This window comes from Acomys russatus, chromosome 13 (genome assembly GCF_903995435.1).
Source record: "Acomys russatus chromosome 13, mAcoRus1.1, whole genome shotgun sequence".
Lineage (NCBI taxonomy): Eukaryota > Metazoa > Chordata > Mammalia > Rodentia > Muridae > Acomys > Acomys russatus.
In genome coordinates, this window is record NC_067149.1 from 56,002,432 (window position 1) to 56,026,434 (window position 24,003).

The 24,003-nt window shown below is 36.4% G+C and overlaps 1 protein-coding gene across 2 annotated transcripts in view; it reads right to left on the reverse strand.

Annotated features, from left to right (window-relative positions):
• Nucleotides 1-6,456: 6,456 nt before the first annotated feature.
• Nucleotides 6,457-24,003, reverse strand: part of LOC127196876 (vomeronasal type-2 receptor 116-like) — a 28,750-nt gene continuing 11,203 nt past the window's right edge. For both annotated transcript variants that reach the window (XM_051154614.1, XM_051154615.1), the window contains exons 4-6: nt 22,969-23,196; nt 21,090-21,213; nt 6,457-7,376 (exon numbers count right to left, since the gene is read on the reverse strand). In XM_051154614.1, the coding sequence (XP_051010571.1) occupies nt 6,457-7,376; nt 21,090-21,213; nt 22,969-23,196 (1,272 nt within the window). The remainder of the gene's footprint in view (nt 7,377-21,089; nt 21,214-22,968; nt 23,197-24,003) is intronic.

The window sequence follows — 24,003 nt, forward strand, 5'->3', positions numbered from 1 at the left end:
GCTCCACCCATTTGCCTAAACATTTCACAATGTTATTGTTTTTTATAGTTGAATATTATTCCACTGTGTTGATGTACCATAATCCATGAATTATTTGGTTGAGGGATATCTTGGTTGTTTCCATTTTCTGAGTGTTAGGAATAATGTCACAACATACATATTTGAGTAAATGTCCTTGTTGTATGCTGGAGCACCTTTTGGGTATATGCCTAAGAATGCTCTAGATGGGTCTTCTGAAAGAGATGTTCTAAGTTTTCTGAGGAAATATGAGATTGATTTCCAAAGCAGTTGTACATGTTTGCATGTACACAAGAAATGTAGGAGTGTTCTCCTTTCTCCATATCCTAACCAGCATGTGATGTCATTTGAGTTTTCTTTTCTTGACTACTCAAATAGTTGTAAGATGAAATATGAATCACTTTTATTTGCATTGCCCCAATGGCTAAGGACATTGAGCATTTCTCTAAGTTATTCCCCACTCTTCAATATTCTTTGGATAAGAATTTCTGTTGACCTCTGTAATCCATTCTTTAAAATATGTATTATTTGGTTTGCTGATGTTTAATTTCTTGAATCCTTTAAATATTGGACATGAGCCCTCTGTCCTATGTATGGTTAGTGAAGATCTTTACCTATTGTAGGCTGTCCTTTTGATTTATTGACGCTGTCTCTTACTTTACAGAAGCTTTTCAGTGTCATAAGGTGCCATTTACTATGGTTGACCTTAGAGCCTTAGCTGGTTGTGTTCTGCTCAGGAAGTTGTCTCTTGTGCCAATGGGTTCAATTCTGTTCCTCACTTTCTCTTCTAACAGTTTTAGTGTTTGTGGTTCAATGTTAACGGTCTTGATCTGCTTGAACTTGTGTTTTCTGCAGGGTGATAATATGGATCTATTTTGATTTTTCTATGTGTAGGCATCCAGTTTGACCAACACCATTTAGTAAGGATGCAATCTTTCATCCATTGCATAGTGTTGGCTTCTTTGCCAAAATTCAAGTATCCATAAGTGTATATGTCTGGCTGGGCTTTTTTTATTCCATTGATCCACCAGTCTGTTTCTATATAAGGACCATGCAGTTTTTCTTACTGTTGCTCTATAGTACAGTTTGAGGTCCAGGATTAAGATACATCCAGGATATCTTTTGGTGTACAGGTTTGTCTTGGCTATTCTGGGGTTTTTGTCTTTTAAAATGGGGTTTAAGATTGTTCTTTCAAGGCTTGTAAATAATTATGTTGATATATTGATGGGATTTGCATTGAATCTGTAGCTTCCTTTTGGTAGGTTGGCCATTTTTACCATGCTAATACTACCTAACCATGATCATATCAGGTCTTTCCATCATCTGACATCATCAATTTTTTTTCAGAAACCTGAAGGTTTATTTCATACAAGTCTTTTATCTTCTTAGAGTTATACCAAGATCCTTTATGGCTTTTTTGTGGCTATTATGAAAGGTGTTTCCCACAGGCTTATCTAATTGGAATAGGGAAAATCATAAGGCCAGCAGAGCTATTTGACCAAGTTCCAGCAAATCTGAGCTGATTGACACAATCACTGTGGCACAGTCCCTCACATTTTGGCTTTGATTATCTCTACTAATTGAAAGCTTGGGGTACTTTTAATTTGTGTACAATTTTGAGATATTGAATTGATGAAATTTTTCTTATGAATCATGTATGCCCTCTCCCAGAAACATTGCTTTTATGCTTCCTCAGGAATGTCCTGACCATACTACCCCTCTCACTTGTAGGGACATATCCTTATGCAGTCCGACTTGAGCATGTTCCTTATTCCATGCAGGTTGTGACTCAAATAATTATGCCAGAGATCTCCTTATGAGACACATCTGCCTTATATGTTCCTTACTCAGGAACAAGATAATCAAACTAAAGTAAACTTGTGAGAGTAAGCAATATACCCTTGTATATCATAGACTACAGATGTTGGCAACAGATCAAACTAAAAGCCAATCTTCCTTATAATGATGGACAAAGAATCATGTGGACAAATTATAAAACAATAAAATATTAATATCTCCCTTACTTAGAAAAGGTTAACTCATACAGGCTACTATAGAGTCATATGAACAAGGAACAAATAATGACAAGATTATATGTATATATGTATATATACATAATGCATATATATGTATATATACATAAATTCTACAAATAAATAAAATAGAAACATTGTATTTATGGCAGAAATTGAATAACAACTGCAGCAACTTTGACCTGAAGATGTTGCTTGGGCCTAGTAATAATTTTCACTTTGACCATTAAAAGCTGATAATACACCACTTAGGACCAAACAATCTGTCCAGGCTGCATCAAAAAATTTTTTTCTGTCTAGTGCCTTTGGAACTGCAAGGGTAACCAGCCTGAGAACAGGCTGTTGTGTTTGTCAAAATATTCTCTTAAAACTTCAATGTTGGTAAAAGTTGGGTTATGTGGTTGATGAGGAAAGATTATTTTAAAAGATAATTCTTTTCTGTCATGGTTTATCAGTAATGACAAAACTTATGACCAAGCAGAAGTCAAAATATGTGTTTGAGCAGAAAAATTACATTCTCTATGTTTTGGAACACGTGTCTATCCCTGCCTACTGAGTTCTGTATAAATAAAGAAGCTCTCTGACTGCCACTCAGTCAGGCTGGAAATACCTCCTCATCCCAGTGCCTGACTCGTTCCTCCCATTCTTCCATCATCAGTCACTTTTGCATCTACCGTTCTTCAAGTCCTTCCCTCATCCAGGAGGAGGGCCCCAGCAGGGGTTATTATATTAACTTCTTTCTCAGCCCACTTATCTTTTGTATTCAGGAGGTCAACTGAGTTTGTGAGTTAATTTTGTATCCAGCCACTTATTTGCAGCAGTATTCCACTGCTGGGATTTTGGGTGCTACATATATATACTATCACATTATCTATGAATAGTGATATGTTGACTTCTTCCTTTCCAATTCACATCTCTGTGGTCTACTTAATCTGTCTTATTGCTCTAGGTAGGACTTCAATAACTATATTAAACTATATTTAATTTGATATTGGATATAAGCTTGCTGTGTATTGATATTCCTCATATCCCTGATCTCTCCAAGATATTACATGAATGGGTGTTGAATTTTGCCAAATTTCTTTCAGCATATAAGGAGATGATTATGTGTTTTATTTCCAGTTTGTTTATATGGTGGATTATATTGATGTATTTCCTAAGTTGAAGGATATGTTTTTGAAGTAAGACCTAATGATACTTTCGATTTCTTCCATATCTGTTGTTATATCCCAACTTTCAATTCTGAGTATGATGACAGATATTGTACATCTGCCTTTTTGTTAGATTGGCTAAGTGTTTGTCTATCTTGTTCATTTTCTCAATGAAGACGTTCTTGGGTTCATTCACTATTTGAATTGGTCTCTTTGTTTTGAACTCGTTTATTTCCACTCTGAGGGTGATTCTTTACAGCTCTTTATGTCTATTGGATATTCTTTTTTTCCCTAAAGGTTTCAGATGTGACATTAATTTGCTTGCCTGAGATGTCTCCAAGTTCACTACGAAGGTACTTAATGCTATCAATGTTCCTTTTAGCACTACTTTCATTGTGTCCCATAAAATTGATTATGTTGTATCTTCATTTTCTTTGAATGTTAGGAAAGCTTTAGTGAGTAGAAAGTTGTTCAATATACATGCATGCATAGTTTTTCTGTTTTTTTTTTCTGTTGTATTGCAGTCCAGCAATATTCTTTGGTGGTCTGGTAAGATTCAAGGTATTATTTCAACATTTCAGGTGAAATGCTCTGTAGACATCTTCTAGATGCATTTGATTCATGTCATCTGTCTGAGTTATTATTTCTCTGCTGTTTTTCTTTTTTGTTGACCTCTGTTTTGGGGAGACAGAGGTGTTAAAGTTTGAAAATAGTAATGTATAGGGGATTGATGTACTGTTTAAGCTTTATCAATGTTTCTTTTACAAATGTGGATGCCCTTGCATTAGGGGCATAGATATTCATAATTGAGATGTTATTTGGTGAAGTGTTTCCTTTGATGAGTATGGTGTGACCTTTCTCATCACTTCTGATAAAATTTGGTTGATAATCTATTTTATTAGATATTAGAGCAGCATCTCCCACCTGATTCTTTTGTCTGTTTGTTTGGAAATCTTCTTCCAAGACTTTGCTCTCAGGTATTATCTACCTTTGTGGCTGAGATGTGTGGTTTTTTGTTTGTTTGTTGTATACAGCAGAATGGTGCGTCCAGTTGATGCATCCATTGTGTTAGTCTCTGACTTTTTATTGGATAATTGAGTCAATTGATGTTGAGAGATATTAATGACCATCTCTGGGTAACTTTTGGTGGTTATCCTGAGATACAGTATAGTCAGTCTTGAGATTCAGTTGCCACTCCATGTCTGCATTGAAAGTTGACTTGTGTACATTGAAATAAAAAATACAAGGGAGAGGAAACTATTGGAAATTAGGAGTTGGCTATGTCTAGCTGGCTTGAGAAAGCACCATTGGATTTTCAGTGCAGAATCCATACCTCCTGAGGCACTCTGTCCCATTCAGCTGCTAACATCTAAAGTAATCTTTCAAGGAAGTGGACATCTGTGTGTCGCTGTATTCCCTAGAAGTCAGGAAATCATGTAGAAGTTTGGCAGAAGAATTAGTCTTAGACATTAAAGTTGTATAACCGGCATATTCTGGCAAATGTCATTCCATCCTGGGAACTACTGTAGTACTCTTCATGATAATTGCCATTATATTGTTTCTGATAAACGTATACAAAGTCTGATTGCATGCAGTAAACTTGTCACATCCCTAGTCATTATGTTGCCCCTTTGACTTTGGACTGATAGATGAAATTCCTTCAAAACATAATCAGGGGAAAGAAGGGCTGATGCTACACTAAGCCAAGGAACTTTTGATTTCACTGAAGTTTGTTGAAATCTCCTGATTCTGTGTTGAAACTGAAACTTTTATTCATTCACTGCCATTGAATAAATCAGCCATCTACTCACACATGCATTACGCACATGCAAAAGGCATTTACTAAAGATATAATAGTAAAATGTGAAGAAATGGCCCAGTAAGTAGAATAGCATGTAGTTAACTGAATCAGCATTACATTTTCCTCTCTACAAATTGCTCTACATAAAGTCTATGTGCACATCCATTTTTCATTGACACATCTCTTCTCTCTGTACTATATATATGTCCCTATTATTAGAAAAAAAAAACCCAAATATCTCGGCTGAGGGCAGACTGATGGCAGTCTGTCTGCCATGTTCTAATTGGTTCAGAAATATAACAGGGTCCATGGAGCTCAAACCCATACCCCACCTCTGAATTACCCCACTTTTCTTTCATACCAGGACAATAGCAAACTTTCAGCCAGAAAACCTATAAGTGACTGTGACTGTCCAAATTACATCAGCCAATGATGACACCTATTGGTGGCATTTAGGATATTTCAAGGATAAGAGACTTTATCCTGTTTTCATTCAGCCATAATTCTCTTCAAGGACACTGAGTATCCAAACATGGTTTCTATAATAAGATTCAAAGTCTTTCCCTAAGGTCATTTAAAATACTATTTTTCCTTTCATTGTTAATTACCCATGAATTCCACTTTTCTAAGAAAGAAATATATGTATTTCAATGAAATATATTACATGTGTTGTACAATTTTATTAATGCTCTATATCTAGCCATATCTGCTGCTAAACTGAACTGACCCTTCTTGCTTCTGTTCCAATGCCTCATGCTCATAACAGCCTATTAACAATGTGATCAGTAACTCATATCCTGATCCTGAACTCTAGGTTTCCAAACTGCTACTGGTTGCCAATGAGGCACTTTATATGATTCCCTAAATAATAAGCTTCATTTTTCCACATGTACCAAAATAATGAGATCTGAAAATAGATTAAGCCTTTACTATCATTCTAAACCATGAAGTTTCTTCTAAAAATCATCAATATGAAAACATGTCAAATAGTTGCTTGAAAGGCAATCTGACCTAAAAATGTTCAATTTACACATTAGAATATATTAGGATATTCTGGAGTCCAAAAATACAAGCAATCAGATAATATTTAATATTTTTAATCATAGAAGGACAAAATGAATACAACATGCTGGACTTGGGGACACATCTTCTACACCAAAACTTTGTAAGCAGAAGAACATAGATATCCATGATGTTATGTTACAGAGTGCTACTTATGGGGCTATAGGCTTCAAAGGATACATAGTGAGTTCCTATTACATTAAAAAGAATTATAATGTGATTTTCAATAGAAAAGAAAAAAATAATGGTTCCAGTGCAAAGAGATTTAGTACAATTAGATGAAATATTATGACCCACATAATCATATATGAAACCTGAACTTATAGTGCTTTGTCACTGGTTCCAATCACTGTGTTTCATTTACTAACAGTGATTATGTTTAAAATAAAATTTAAATGACTATTCTTCTTGAATGGACTTTGTGCCTGATGTCAAGACCAGAGTTCTTCTCTGGTCTTAACAAAATGATGTAGCACTTGGGGGCAAAGATCAAGCCAAGGAGTGCTGTACTGGAAGCCATGATAGAGAAGACTTCCATGGCCACCATGAGCTTCCCCTTTGTGCTGTGGTAGACAGGAAGGAAGGTGACCCACACACAGAAGAATACCTGCATGCTGAATGACAGGAACTTGGCTTCATTGAATGTGTCTGGCAGATTCCTAGACAAGTAGGCCAAGCCATAGCTCAGAAGTGCCAAAAAGCAGAGGTATCCCAGGACACAGTGGAAGGCAACTTCTGAACCCTTGTTGCACAGAAGGATGATGTGACCATGTTCAGCATGAGCATCTTGATCAGTGAAGGGTGGAGATGTAAGCAGCCAGATCCCACAGAGAACAAGTTGGATGAGTGTGCAGATGGGAATGATGAGATTAGGGGCCCTTGATACCATCAACCACCTCACCATTCTAGCTGGAACAGTGACCTTGAAGGCAAGAACCACTGTAATAGCTTTAGCCAACACTGTGGAGAGAGCCACAGTGAACAAAATTGCAAATGCTGTCTGCTGCAAGATGCATGTGGTTGTGTTGGGTTGGCCAATGAAGAGCAAGGAACTGAGGAAACAGATGATGAGGGTCAAAAGCAGGGTGTAGCTGAGAGTCCTATTATTGGCCTTGACAATGGGTGTGTCTCTGTGTTTCACAAAGACTAAAAGGACCCCAGCTGTGAGTGCAGAGAAGCACAGTGCTGTGATGGTGAGAGCCATGCCCAAGGGATCTTCATAGGCCAAAAAGGTCACAGATTTCGGGAGGCAGTGGTTCTTCTCTGAGTTTGCGTAGTGAGTTTCTGGACACTTCACACAGTGATCCATATCTGTTCAGAAATGAAAGAGACTGAATAAATCCTTTCTGTTTGAATAGCCTCCTAAGCTGTTACTGGGCTTCAGCTCACTGAGATATTTCCATAATCACCTTTATTTATTGTTTCAGACACAGATATTTAAGTACTCTGTGATACACATGTGTACCACCCTTGTGGCTTGTGCTGACTAAAATGAAAGAAGACCAATGCTTTTCCTTTGTCTTTGTATACTTTCTATCAATGTGTGACATGTTAGCATATATTTTATAATTCATAAGGTTAAGAATCATATTATATAATCTTAATTATATTTGGACACCTCCTGAAAAAAAAAAGTAATCCTGGATATAAATTTTGTGCAATAATGCTGCTATTTGAAATTCATTTTAAATGGTATTCTCTTATTTAAGACTCATATTTAATTATTTTAATGAATCTTTTTGGTTTTCCGATTTAGCTAATACTCTGAAAGATTTTGAAATACTACATAACATTACCCTCTTTAAACTTATATCCGTAACTAGTAATATGTTTGATTTTTGTTTGTTTTTGTTTTAATTTATTTTATTTTTAGCTATAGTATTATCTTTAACATATAAAGAGGGAGAACTACTGAAAAATTTCTAGATATTCAAAAGTGAAATTTTGAATAATCTACTCCTAAACATTTGTGGCTTTTATGTTGAATTAAAAAGCAAAAGTAGCTTAGTTTATAATGCTATATTTGTATTATATTAAACCTTGTGAATCTCTAAGTCCTATCACCTCAGCAAGGGATTGTGACTGTCTTATATTTTTAGTTAAACATTTACCATTTTATTTTTCAGGAGAATCTAATGTCTTCTTAGATATCTTGTTTTTTTGTTTTTTGTTTTTTTCTTTAGTGGGACCATGAAACTCTAATCAGTTTTTTCATAGATGTTGTCTAAAGTTTATATCAAAAGCATGACTTATTTCTATCTTTTGATTTTTAGTGCTTTGTTTTTCATATTGAGAAATGGATGCATCAAAAACTGAGTAGTAACTCTGAGATTCCATCTTACACCCATCAGAATGGCTAAGATCAAAAATTCAAACTACACCACATGCTGGCAAGGATGTGGAGAAAGAAGAACACTCCTCCATTGCTGGTGGGAATGCAAACTAGTACAACCACTTTGAAAATCTATCTGGTGCTGTCTCAGAAAACTGGGAATAGGGCTTCATCAAGACCCAGTTGTTCCACTCCTTGGAATATACCCAGAAGATGCTCCAGCACATAATAAGGACATATGCTCAACCATGTTCATAGCAGCCTTATTCATAATAGTCAGAACATGGAAACAGCCTAAGTGTCCCTCAGTAGAAAATGGATAAAGAAACTGTGGTACATTTACATTATGGAATATTATTCAGCTATTAAAAACAAGGAATTCCCAAAATTTGTGGACAAATGGATTGAACTAGAACTGATCATAATGAGTGAGTCAACCCAGAAGGAGAAAGACTCAAAAGGTATATACTCACTTATATCTGGACACTAGCCCAAGGGACATGTCCCATGAAAGTCTTCACCTATCAGGAAGGTGGGATAAAGGGGAGGACATCCTATTGGGACTCTAGGTGAGAGAAGCATGGGAGAATGGAGAAATAGAAGGATCCAGAGGGTCCTAGAAATCTACAAGTAGAACATTATGACTGGCAGATCTGGTCCCAGGGGTTCTGCACAATCTATGGCACCAACCAAAGACAGCACACGCAGTAAACATTGAACCCCTACCCAGAGCTAGCCAAGAGACCGGTCATTCTCTACATATGAGTGAAGAGTGGGGACTGACTTTCACATGAACTCTGGTGCCCCATAGTTGACCATGTCCCCTTGATGGGGAGTCCTGGTAGCACTCAGGGAAAGGATGGCAGGCTACCAAGAGGAGACTTGATACCCTATGATCATATACAGGGGGAGGAGGTCCCTCTCAGTCACAGTCATAGGGGAGGGTAATAGTTTAAAAGTGGTAGGAAGGGAGAAATGGGAGGATGGAAGGGATGGGATAACAACTGAGATGTAGTATGAATGAATTAATAAAAAAATTTATAATAAAATAAGAATTGAGTTGTGTCTCTGACTTATGTAAGTTATATGATATATGTTTTACTAACTAATTGATATAAGAATATCACTTCTCTTTAAGAAATAAGTTTTGTCTAGTCTATAATGTTGTATCAGTGATATTTGAATGTCATACTTTATCATGTATGTTTTCACCCTAAAGCTAGTACATATGTCTTCAAAATATAGCCACTTACAGAAAATTGTGTTGGATTTTGTACACACGACTGAAGCGATCCTATGCTGTACATATTGAATATATTTAAGCATGTAATATATGGCTAAAGTGCAGGGGAGGAATATTTATCAAAAGTGTATTTCATACATGGTACTATGAGGACACATGAAAATTTGTGATTTGGGGAGTTCTTTCATATATGAAGGAACTCAGAGCTTCTACTTTCCTTAATCCAATTGTTATCAAAAAGCCTTATAAGTGTATTTATCCACATCAACAAGTAATACATTTATCCTTACCTTAGTCAAAGAAGCCTCTTTTTACAGAGATCTGTGATGAGGGAAAGGGAATATGACTGTGGAAGATCTTGAGAATAAGTAATGATTTAATCCCCATCTATAAACAAGGACTTTTAAACCACCCATTTCAACATACAAGGAATATAATGGATGTGAAGGCAAAATGATGACAGTATTAGAATTGCACATTTCCTATTCCCAGGCAACACAGGCATTGCACTAGGAAACTCTGAACAATTATGGATATATACCCTGGTTGATTAAGATGAATAAGGAAATTGTCTTACCCATCCTGGTAAACAAGACACTACAAAAATATACAGAGAAAGGAGAGTTATTTTACTTGAGTAATATTAAATGACTTCATCAGGCTTAAAAATCCTGAGTGTGATATCCAAGACCCAGAAAAACAGATATGGTATTTAATACTTACAAATATGTACCAGACCTGATGTAAATAATAAAGTACATTGAACCAGAGATCCTAAGACAGTGATTCTTAATCTTTCTAATGTTGTGACTTTTTAATTCTGTTTCTTTTTTTTTGTAGTGAAGTACAGCCATAAAATTAATATTTAGCTATATCCTAACTTCAATTTTGCTACTGCTATGAATTGTAATGTAAAGGTTTCCCTCCCGCCTGATGGTCTCAAGCAAAAGTTCTGAAAGAGACTTTCATCCCCACAGATTGAAAATCACAATGAGATCAGAATTGAGAAGACACATGAAATGTGTGTGTGTGTTTCAGCCACTTACATTAATATTTGAGTTGACTCTAGAAATAATCACTCATGTGTCCTTCGCCATTAATTAATATAGCCAATAGTTACTAGATGTTTGTTTATGTTTGCCTCTGTGGCTGGCATAAAGGAAGATGAATCAAAGTTACGATGACTTTTAAAACTGAATGACACAAAAAGAAATCAACATGAAAAGAAACTTTCATTAATTCCAGGCCTATTCATTTAGAACATTCCTAGGTAAAAGATTATTACAGCAATAATTTACATAATAAAATGGAGACAGGGAAAGCAGACCTACTTGTAGACAACGAACTTCAAAATTTTTGAAGCACATTACGTTACTCATAAATAATGCATGCTGGTTGTTAATCACCCTTATCTTATCTATTTATTAAAAGAGAACTGCCAATGTTTACTATGCAAAAAAAAAAAAAAAAAAAGAAAGAAAGAAAAGAAAAGAAAAAAGAAAAAGAAAATCACTAGATTAAGAAAAAGAGTACCATCTACTTGGAAGAAAATGTAACTCCCTAGGAAGGGGAAATTGACTATATTTTACAGGCAGACTGGATGCACATAGAGAAAGGAGCATGAGAAATCAAATGAGAGTGCAGAAGCCATGGACAGAATGTTTTAAGAAATAGCTGGAGGTGGGGATGTTTATTCTATATATGTAGAAACATTCTTGAATCTATGAAGGGAATCCTACTGATATCTCCTAAATAAAAGAGGATAAAGAATCTAAGATATGAATCTCTGATAGCCAGGCAAGGCTATTAGTGGAAGGAATGGCTACATTCGATGGAAATTTTGGCCAAAGAAGTCACATGTAATTTCCAAGACAATAAAAGCTGATGCAAAGAGTGAGGCTTACTTTCCACAAACTAACAGAATGGGGCTTCCTTTAGAGAAGAACTTCCATACAACTCCATGAACATGGAGAAATTGAGCTGGTGTCCACACAAAGAATCTACCTGTGTTGTATATCCTTTGTGCATTAAGTTAGTCTCCAGACTGAAGAAAGGGAAATGTGGACACCAACCAAGTCACAGAAACTTTGAACTACAATGTTCCTTGCCTGTACAATATTCTAGGGCGATGGGTCCCACAGAATTTGTTGGAGTAGGCAATCAATATCTAACCTGACTTGAGACAAAGTCCATAAGAAAGTGTTCATGACATACACTGCTTGGGCAACAAAGAGCAAGTGACTAGATATTCCAGAGACCCAGAGTAAAGCCCAGTACAACTTGCCTTAAAAAAAAAAAATCAGTAAGATTATTCCAAATAATATTCTTTCATTGTCATAGATCATTTACATATTCAGCTATCTTCAGAGAGACCTTATCTGGCAGCAGAGAAGAATATTTCCAGAGATCCACATCCAGATATTATGTAAAGAGAGTCTATATTGGAGGGCTCCATAAAATGCCTTCCCTCAGAGGTCAGGAAATCTTATAGAGGAGGAGGTGGGAAGATTATAAGTTTCAGAAGGGACAGAGGGCACCTGTAGAACAAGGCTCTCTGAATCAACTTAACAAGGTTCATATGAACTCACAGAGACTAAAGCAACAAGCACGTGTTCTATAATGAGTCAACAGTTCATCTGAATATATCTTTTGTTTATTATTTTAGTGTTATGATGAGACTACTGACTATGAGAATAAGTTGTCTCTGAGTCTTTTTTTTTTTTTTGCCTCTGTGTTTAATAGTTTTCTTTCTGTTCAGTTGCTGTCTGCAAAAAGAATGTGATAGGTTTTCCTTATATTTTATTTTGACATGTCTGTTTGTTATCTCTTATAAAACTGTTCTTTTCTAAAGGGAGTAAAAAAGGAAATAGACCCATGTAAGAGTGGATGGGGGGGTAGTGAGAAATAGAGAGAAGAGAAACTATAATCAGGCTATGTCCTATGAAGTAATTGTTTTCAGTAAGAGAAAAATGAAACAAAACCCAGCAATGAGTTTGAGAAAAAGCAAGGAAGGGCTTATGGAAACACTTAAGAAGATAAAAAGCAAGTGCATGATGATTAATTATAATATAATTTTTAAAACAGAAAAATAGCAAAAAGGAAAAAATTAAACTAGTTCACCAGAAGCAGAGGACCTAAGTGGAATGCCAGAGTTCACATAGAAATATATCCAGATTTGATGTTCCCATTAATTTAAAAGAAATTTGACTGGCTCTAAAGCCACAGGCTTACCTTAATATAGTGATACGGAATGCCTTTGATATAGTACTTATAACAAGTGATCACATGGTTCAAATTCCACACACTATTGCCATCTACCAAGACCATTAAAATAAGAACACCAGTTGCTATTCCAAAATGCACGAGGAAAGTATAATATTTGTCCATAAACATATTTTTAACACTGTAGAATACCAGATATGTTTGTAAATGTTTTTTAAATATGTTTTTGAAAGAGATTAATAATTTTTAATCAACATTTTCAATGCCCCAATATGCATTGTGTTTATTGATTTAATGTCATTTATCGTTTTCTTATCTTTTTCTGTCTTCATTCAATATCCTACATAATTCTTAAGCTGTTTAGAGTTACTCACACTATAACCAGTTTGATTTTTCCAAATCCATTTTGCTACATTAATTTTCTATTTTGAATATCATGACTAAGAACTAGTGATGCTTCCACATTATTACGTTTAGTTGCTCATGTACTTGCAGTTATCTCTAATTCATTATTCAACTAATATTCAATGTGCATTGCATGATTGCAATTTTGGAGAGTTGTCACAAGACATGATTCCATATTAAGATATATAATATACAACAAACAAGCTCTTAATACTGTTTATAAGTTATAGGCACAGTGGTATCAATGGGTTAATGATGATTGTCACTTCAAGTTTTGCAAATCTCTCACTAGCATAGTTGATGTTCATTATAATAAATTTAGCAGTGACACAACTATGTTATCACCTAACACATAGGAAAATATTTACGCAATGTGTTTTTATTCATTGTAGGAGATGTCATGAATATGATTTTCACATACTCCCCAAGCGGGAAATATGCATCACATGACAGATTTCTGAATATCTTTGTTTTGGAGACTGATCGCATGATCTTGACTTTACTGTTTAGACTCTAGTGTAGCAGGACAATGAATAAAAAAGTGGATCATATTAGCAGAATCTGTAAATTTAAACATCTTGTGGATATGAACAGATAAATTTGTGTAGGTAGAATAAAAATAATCTTAAGTGACATACATAGACCTAAAACCTCAAGTAGGCTATGTATTCATTTACATGAGGCTTTAATATCTTAAGTATTTATAAGACGGCTTCAAGCCACATAGCCACCAAAGTTATATATAAAATGATGGACTGGGAGAGAAAAGGATCCCCCTAAAGGGCAGAAGTAGAACATTGGAATGCTTAGTTATGGGAGGGGAGAGTGAATGGAGAGATCAAATGATGAAGGGAGAAAAGTAGAGAATTGGAAAGAGTATGTGGAGACGGACATCTACAAGTAGGAGCCATTGAGACATAGTATGGGAAAAAAACACTGTAGACTCTACTAGAAATATATAAAAATATGAAAGAACATTTCATCGGGATAACCAAATAATGGGAGAGCCAAAACATCTAGATATTTCTAGCCACAAAATGAAAGTTCAAATGAGTTGCATCATAATTATTGTCCAAAGGGGCCCCACAAGAACCCAAAAAACTAACCAGGATATTTACAAGGCTACTGGTCACTCTCCAGAAACTGGTTACAGGCTCCACTCCTGAAGAAAAGAACTTATAACTTACTAAACAAGGAGAATTCCAAATAGTGCCTATATACATCCTTTAACACTACTGGTTAGTTTTCATACTACTGAAGAATTATATTGCACAATACTACAGAAGAAAACAAAGTGCCACCACTGCTAGAAACACTGCAATTTATGATGGTGAGCTACTACTTGTAGGACACATTGGTGCTATAGTGGCACAAACTTTTTGAAAAAAAAAAAAAGGTATGATTTGATCGAAATTAAGACTCACTCCATGAGATCTTATTTATTAATTGTTGACCTTAAGGCCTGGGTTGTTGGTGCTCTGTTCAGGAAGTTGTCTCCTGTGCCAATGTGTTCCAGGCTCTTCCCCACTCTTTCTTCTAACCGATTTGGTGTCTCTGATTTTATGTTGAGGTTTTTAATCCACTTGGGCTTGAGTTTTGTGCATGGTGACAAGTGTGGGTCCAAAGGCATTTTTCTACATGTAGACATCCAGTTAGACCAGCACCATTTGTTGAAGATGCTATCCTTTTTCCATTGAATAAATTTGGCTTCTTTGTCAAAAATCAAGTGACTATATATGTGTGGATTCACTTCTGTGTCTTTGATTTGATTCCATTGATCCACCAGCCTATTGCTGTGCCAGGACCATTCAGTTTTAATTACTGTTGCTCTACAGTACAGCTTGAGATCAGGTATGGAGATTCCTCCAGAGGATCTTTTATTGTATAGAATTGTTTTCGCTATTCTGGTTTTTTTGTTTTTCCATATGAAGTTCAGAATTGATCTTTCATGGTCTTTTAAAAATTGTGTATTTATTTTGATAGGGATTGCATTGAATCTGTAAATTGTTTTGGGTAATATGGACACTTTTACTTATCGAATTCTCCCAATTCACGAACAAGTGGGATCCTCATGAGGCTGAGAAGCTCTGTGAGGCAGGAGACACTGTCAACAGCACAAAGTGACAGCCTACAGACTGAGAAAAGAGCTTCCCCAACCCTACATCTGACAAAGGTCTAATATTCAATACATATAAAGAACTCAAGAAATTAAACATCACAAAACCAAATAATCCAATTGAGAAATGGGGTTCAGATTTAGACAGAGAATTCTCAACAGAGGAATATCAAATGGCTGAAAAAACATTTAAAGAAATGCTCAACATCTTTAGTCATCAGAGAAATGCAAATCAAAACAACTCTGAGATTCCATCTTACACCTATCAGAATGGCTAAGATAAAAAACTCAAACAACATCACATGTTGGTGAGGATATGGAGAAAGAGGAACACTCCTTCATTGCTGGTGGGAATGCAAACTAGTACAACCACTTTGAAAATCTATCTGGTGCTATCTCAGAAAACTGGGAATAAGGCTTCATCAAGACCCAGCTGTTCAAGGACAATACAGGTGGTAAACTTTAAACCCCTACCTAGATCTAGCCAACGGTCAGAACATTCTCCACAGTTGAGTGGAGAGTGGGATATGACTTTCTCACGTACTCTGGTGCCTCACATTGGACCATGTCCCCTGGAGGGGGGGACCTGGTGGCACTCAGAGGAAGGACAGCAGGTTACCAAGAAGAGACTTGATATCCTATGAGCATATACAGGGGGAGGTAATCCCCATCAGGAACAGTCATAGTGGAGGGGAATAAGGGGAAAATGGGAGGGAGGGAAGAATGGGAGGATACAAGGGATGGGATAACCATTGAGATGTAACAAGAATAAATTAATAAAAAAATGACCTAGCTGTTCCACTTCTAGAAGATGCTCCAGTACACAATAAGGACATATGCTCAACCATGTTCATAGCAGCCTTATTCATAATAGCCAGAACATGGAAACAGCCTAAGTGTCCCTCAGTAGAAGAATGGATAAAGAAACTGTGGGACATTTACATTATGAAATATTACTCAGCTATTAAAAACAAGGAATTCCCAAAATTTGTGGACAAATGGATTGAACTAAAAATGATCATAATGAGTGAGTCAACCCAGAAGTGGAAAGACTCAAATGGTATATACTCACTTATATCTGGACAGTAGCTCAAGGGACATGTCCCATGAAAGTCTTCATTTACCAGGAAAGTGGGATAGAGGTGAGGAGATCCTATTGGGACTCTAAGTGAGAGTAATATGGGAGAATGGGGAAATAGAAAGATCCAGAGGATTCTAGAAACCTACAAGAAGAACACTATGATGAGCGGATCTGGACCCAGCAGTTCTGCTCAAACTATGGCACCAAACAAGGACCATACATGCAGTGAGCATCAAACCACTACTCAGATCTAGCCAATGGACAGGACATTCTCCACAGTTAAATGGAGAGGGGGGCTTGACTTTCACATGAACTCTGGTGCCCCACATTTGACCATGTCCCCTGTATGGGGAGGCCAGGTGGCACTCAGAGGAAGGATAGCAGGCTACCAAGAAGAGACTTGATACCCTAGCATCATATTCAGGGGGAGGAGGTTCCCCCTCAGTCACTGTCACAGGGGAATAGGGAATGTGAAAGTTGGAGGAGTGAGTAATGGGAGGATACATGGGATGGGATAACAATTGAGATATAATATGAGTGAATTAATAAAAATATTATAAAGAAAAAAAGACCCACTCCATGACATGTAACCTATGCCTACACTATCTGGGCAGCCAAATTCTGAGATAAGATAGCCAACTGACTTAGTAAGCAAACAAACACTTTTGTGCTACAAAAACACGTGACAATATAATCAATGCCTTATGACATTCTTCTGCACCAATAGATCCATATTTTTCTCATCTTTCATCAGAGAAGCATCTTCCTACAGTAGAAAGGAATAAATACAGAGACAACTTAATGGACAGTCTGCAGAGAGGAACAGATTTTAATACTTGGTTCTAAAATGAGTATCCCAATAAAATACCTTTCTTCATGGAAAAGTGAACACAGAAGAAAAGGATTCAGAAATATTGTAAGAACAGTGATGAAGGAAGAAACAAAGAAAGAAAATCTTTATGTGCTGGATTTATATACTTTACATGACCTGTATCTGTATAAGCAGTTGAGGTCCTAGTATTGATATGTGAAAGAGACACAAACCTCATCTCTAACACAGTAGCTATCTAAGTAACAACTACAGGTAAAGGAAAATTACATTCAAATGGATTTCTAGTAGGTAATAAAATAAAGCTTAATGGCCATCCCCATTCCCAGTAGCAAATGGTCAATACAAAATTAGCTTAATGGTGTTTTTAGAAGTTTTATTGTTTCACAATACTATGTCTGGGCATTTTTTAACCTTACAGTTCTTTTTTACAGTTTCAAATTTTGTTTGTATGGGATTCCTGAATATAAACATATGTGCATGTGTTTCTTGCAGCGTTTCTTTGGAGTTTATTAAATTATTTATGTTTTTTGTTTAATCCTATCCTAGTAACTTGCTTTTATTTTATCATGTTTATTTTATCCTTATTTTTGGATGTCTATTTGTTTTCTAATGAGAGAGAGAGTGAAAGAAAGACTGTGGATTTGACTGGTAAAGGAAGTAGGAACAGATCAAAATAATATTAGATTGGAAACCATAATAAAAATATATTCTATGCATCAAAACTCCTTTGACCGTCCATCTTATTTTTGTGAACGGTCTAAGAATACAATACAATTGACAACTGCTTCTGGCAAAGAGTGCTACAAGAAGAACACTTAGGAATCAATCTGCCTAAAAATCTTGCTATAGCACTCTTGGGGATATATCCAAATGGTACCTCATAGTACCACAGAGACATTTGATTAACTGTGTTCATTGGTACTCTAGCCACAAAAGGCAAAAACTAGGAACACCTTAGATACCCTTCAATATAAAAACAAATAAAAATGTGATATATTTACATGAAGGAGAATTATTATTCAGTTGTTAAATATAACATCATGAAACCTACAGTAAAATGAGCATAAATAGAAAAAATTATCATGAATGAAGTAAGCCAGACCCAGGCAGATAAATACGGTATTTGCTTCTATCTCTATATTAGCTGTTAAATAAATGATATCCAACCTACACTCTGTAGACACAATGTTTGGAATAAAAAAGGGGATTAGTGTGGTCACAGGAATTTCAGTGAGAGGGTGAAATACAACATATTTTATGGGGACTGGAGCTAGGGAGGATAAAATAGGAGGGACAGGTAGGAAGTAGGGTGAGATAAAATTGAGAGAAGAAATGAAGACAAGAACAGGCAGAAATGAAAGGCATGTTCAGTCCAATGCAGAAAGCTAATGCAATTGAAATATCCTATGATAGATGTAGATGATTCTACTGAATTCTCAAAATAATGAGGATGAAGCCCAATTAACCGTCCCTTGTGAACAAATGAAATTTCCAGTACTGGAACTTGTTTGTCTGTTTGTTTTTTAAGACAGGGTTTCTCTGTGTATCCTGGGCTGTCCTGGACTCACTTTGTAGACCAGGCGGGCCTCAAACTCAAAGCAATCCACCTGCCTCGGCGTCCCAAGGGCTGGGATTAAAGGCATGCACCATCATGTGTGAGTGGAACTTGTTTTTAAGAATTTGATTTGTCTGCTTAATAAGTGCAATGGAAATTTTACAGCTACTTTAATATAGTATTTGTTTTTAAGTTTCTCTTTTAACCAGGCTTTCAAATGAATAACTGAGACACAATTGTATTATCTTAACAATTTTTCACAGCACAAGAACTGAACAGTTATTAATCTATTTTAACCCCAGAGGCTAATGTAGTATCCTGCAGCTTACATGCTAGAGATACTTGCACTTTGTATCTTTTCCTGTTTAGCTCTCGCTTGATGTCTCTTGATCCTTTATGGTGACTAACCCATATACTTCCTCATTTATCTAATTCCTCTCCTGACTGGCAGTAGATCAGTCCTATTATCGTGCTTATTCAGTGTTTTGCTATAAACTGCTTTGCTGGCATATCAGGGCACATTTGGAGAGCAATGTTTACAAAACATCGATACAGAAGATTCTCAGAACAAAATTACAAACCGATATGGGGAGTTTACAGAAATCAACATTTGCATTACACAATAACCTTAGGCTTACGGAAAACATAGTCTGCTGTCAAGAAAATAGTGTGCTGTGCCAAACTTGACAGCAAGGACCCACTGCAGAAGACAACACATGCCGACAAAACATTTAGCATGGGTGGTCAAAATAGTACTACATGGAACCCTCAACACCATCTTCCAATGTCTATGACACAGAAAGATATTGTATAGGCTACTAAATATGAGTCTTTACAACAATCCAACCAAAACTATTGATCTACATTCAGTTATGTATGCAAAATATGCTGAGGTAATGGCGACACAACTTGAGGTTGTAACCATTCAATATGTGACTTGATACAGGGTCCACATCCATGAGGTGGAGCTCATTTCTGATACAACTTGAGAAACCAACACTAAGAGACTAAATAGTCTAGAGACCATGTTGAAGAGTAATACCACTGGTTTAAAAAGATGACTCCTAATTATATTCTGCCGTACTCAGAGATCAGGGACTCAGTCACCCAATTTTGCAGAGGCATCCGCCTTTACTCCTGCAGTTGAAGGGAACAAATACAGAGACACACATAGAGACACTGTGCAAAGAAAGAGAGAAGAGGGAGAGGCACAGAGACAGAGACAGAGAGACAGACAGAGACAACTTGAAACACAGAGCTCAAAGTGAGACACCTCCATCTATGTACTCCTCTTAGAGATTAGGGACACTCCATAGAAGATGAGGCAGAAAGTGTAGGGGAGATAAGGTAGGCAGAAGGGAAACTATACACCTGAAGAACAGGCTGTCTATAACAACTGAGTAATGCTTCTTTTGTACACACAGAGACCAAATCAGGAAACACAGGGCCATCAAAATTCTCCCCAAGTCCTGTTTCACTTTAGCAGTTTTATGTCTAATGTCTAAAAATATGAATCTCTAGTGCTTGTGCGCACTCTTTTGATTTTTGTTTTTCTCTTTTCCAAGTTCTACATGATGATTTTTTGTTTTATCTTTTTTTATGTTTTGTTCTCTCTTAGAAACCTGAAAATGAGGAGTAGATCTCTTTTAAGAGAGTGTGGGCACAAACCCAGAGAAGTAGAAGGAGTGGAGATATATTCAGGTTATGTTTTGTGAGAGAAGAGACTATTTTCAATAAAAAGGAGACAAAGATTTTGAAAGAATATATAATACAAAATAGTCTATTTTTAAAGATACATAGTTTTGTTAAAGATAAACTATATGTAGTGGAGAAATCAAACCTATCTCTCCATTCAAGTACTGTGTACAAAAATAAGTAAATAAACTTGGAATACTCTTAAAGATGATGTGAGAAATACAAGCTTTAAATGAATACTACATGTGACTGAACAAGTTTGAAAACACAAAGAAAGAGTGATCAGAACACTATTATCTTAGTAAAAAGAAACAGAATGTTAATTTTTGTGCAAGATGGCCCTCTTTCGGGAACAATGTCTGCAATAGAACAACAAGGTAAGTCAATGATGATTCCATGTCCAGAGGAAATTAAAGTCACAGCAATACTTAAGGTCTAACCAAGAAATAGAAGCTCATTTCTTACTTCTTTCCTTTTACATTTGCTTTGATACTGCAGACTCTTATGGATAAGTTGTAAATGCAGTTGGAAGCCTGTATTTACCTGTCGCATTGGAAATCTCATTGTCTGAACAGGGAGTGCAATCAAAGCAGCAGACAGCCTTGCCTTCCTGGGCAGCTTTCCTGAATCCAGGCTTACAACTCTCACTGCACACAGACTGAGGAATCTGAGAAAGATGAAAGCTATTAGAAAATGCTCAATTCTTTGAAAAAAATCAAGTAAATGGAGAATTTCTGAGTCTCATCAAAGAGTTAATTTGCAAACTCTCACACTTACAATGGAAGATAATGTGCTTTGGTATTAATACTGCTGGCAACTTTGGGGCTGCACAGCCCATATCCTTAAGTCTTGGTCCAATTCTGTGATGTTGTTAAAATCAGGCCATTAAGGCAGTGTTCTAGAAGGTCATGGTATAAATTCAGATTCAACTTGTCTCTATGCTTACTGACTGAAAGGAGGAGCTCTTACATACAATGTGGCTGTGAATATGGATTGAAAACTTTATAGTACTCAGATTTATCATGGAACCAAATCTTGTGTGTGTGTGTGTGTGTGTGTGTGTGTGTGTGTGTGTGTGTGTGTGTGTGTGTGTGTGATTTTATGGAGATATTTACCTGAGGTGGAAAGATCCACCACAAAATGAGTGTTAGTATTACAATGTCAACTGCCACCGATAGAATGAAAAGGAGATAGAAGATGAGCAACCACATTCTTTGATCTTTTAATCTAGTCTGTGAACATGATGTGATCACTTTTTCTGGCTCATAATACATTCTTTTCCCACCATAATATAATATATGCTCACAGTGTCTGCCAATTAAACCTGTATCTCCTTCAGATGCTTCTGTTGATGATGTTATGTAGAAAAGACAGAAATCTAACAAACATACTACTCATAAGAAAATAAACTTTCCCATTGATCAGAGTCAGGGAATGAGAAAATAGTCTGTCTTGGCTGTTTTTTATGTGCAGTTCATTATATTGTATACTCTTGATATCAAATGAATGTCCAAGAATCATTATATCTTTTTTCAGTTTTTTATTAATTTATTCTTGTTACATCTCAATGGTTAGCCCATCCCTTGTAACCTCCCATTCTTCCCTCCCTCCCACTTTCCCCTTACTCCCCTCCCCTATGACTGTGACTGAGGAGGACTTCCTCCCCCTGTATATGCCCATAGGGTATCAAGTCTCTTCTTGGTAGCCTGCTATCTTTCCTCTGAGTGCCACTGTCTCCCCCTCCAGGGAACATGGTCAAATATGAGGCACCAGAGTACGTGTGAAAGTCATACCCCACTCTCCACCCAACTGTGGAGAATGTCCTGTCCATTGGCTAGATCTGGGTAGGGGTTTGAAATTACAGCCTGTATTGTCTTTGGCTGGTGCCATAGTTTGAGTGGGACCCCTGGGCCCAAATCTGCCCATCATAATGCTCGTCTTGTAGGTTTCTAGGATCCTCTGGATCCTTATACTTTGCTATCCTCCCATGCTTCTCTCATCTAGAGTCCCAATAGGATGTCCTCCCCTCTATCCCAGTTTCCTGGTAAGTGAAGATTTTCATAAGACATGCCCCTTGGGCTAGTATGCAGATATAAGTGAGTATATGCCATTTGACTCGTTCTGCTTCTGGGTTAACTCACTAGCTCAATCCATTTGTCCACAAATTTCGGGAACTCCTTCTTTTTAATAGCTGAGTAGTATTCCATAGTGTAAATGTACCACAGTTTCTTTATCCATTCTTCTACTGAGGGACACTTAGGCTGTTTCCATGATCTGGCTATTATGAATAAGGCTGCTGTGAACATGGTTGAGCAATGATTCTTGTTGGAAGATGCTCCAGCATACAACAAGAATCATTATATCTTGAGAATTATTTTTATTTATATTGAAAGTCAAAGAAGTGAGATGAGTCAGAACTCACCTGAGTAAATTTTATTGGCCATTGTATCATCTGATCAGACAAAGAGAACTGTTGACCTTGGGGAGCATTTGGAGAAATAGTTCCAACTTTCACCTTTAATCCCAGACCCTTTGGAAAATTCCAGATATTGAGAATTTCATACTCTGAGTCTAGCTTTCTTCTCCCATCCATTACTGTGTGACCTCTCACCGGAATATTCAGTAGTGTGTTCTTTAGGAAAGGGAGGAGCTAAAAGAGATGCAGGCACATATGGTGAAATAAACGTGAGATTCTAAAATAATTTGTTTTGTTTGTTTGTTTGTTTGTTTTTAAGTAGTACAAAGAATCTCAGTTGACGTCGCCATATCCACTGGAAATGGTGAAAGTTAAAGGGAACATAACTGTTTGTCACAGTTTCTGCAAAGCTGAGCCAAATGTGTGGTCCCTGCAGCTCTATCTTTCAGGTTTTGGTCTCTGCCTGTTGTATTCTTATGGACCATCTGTATTATGATTTATTTTATGTCTTTTCCTGAGAAAATTATTTTCTGAGTCTTTTTAGGAAAGTCCTAAGCTTATCAGGTAAATGTCTCCATAAAAATCCTCTGAACCTTCTGTTTCTGAGTAAATAACTTTATAGGGCTTGCCTTTCTTATGCTCTGAGGCTGACATAAAAATAGAGAAGCATAAACCTAGGAATTTCTTTTTTTTTTTTTTTTTTTTTTTTTTTTTTGCCTCTAGAAATTGTGCATTTTATTTTGTATTTGGGCTCCTTCCAGAATTCATTTTGAAGTAAGTTCACATTTGCATTCAAATATGGGTACATAGATCATATCAGTTACATATCCATTTCTGTTATCTAGAAAATCAAACATAGACTCTATTATGCTGGATGCCAGAAATTTTAATCTATAGGAATTTCTAAATGATAGAAAGAGTTCAGGAATCTTCCTGGGGTATCTAACCCCAAGCAAAATCTAATAGTATAATTGGAACAATGTAAACTTATAAATGGATGAGAACCTCCCACTGGCTTCGAGAATTGGTACCAGATTCAAG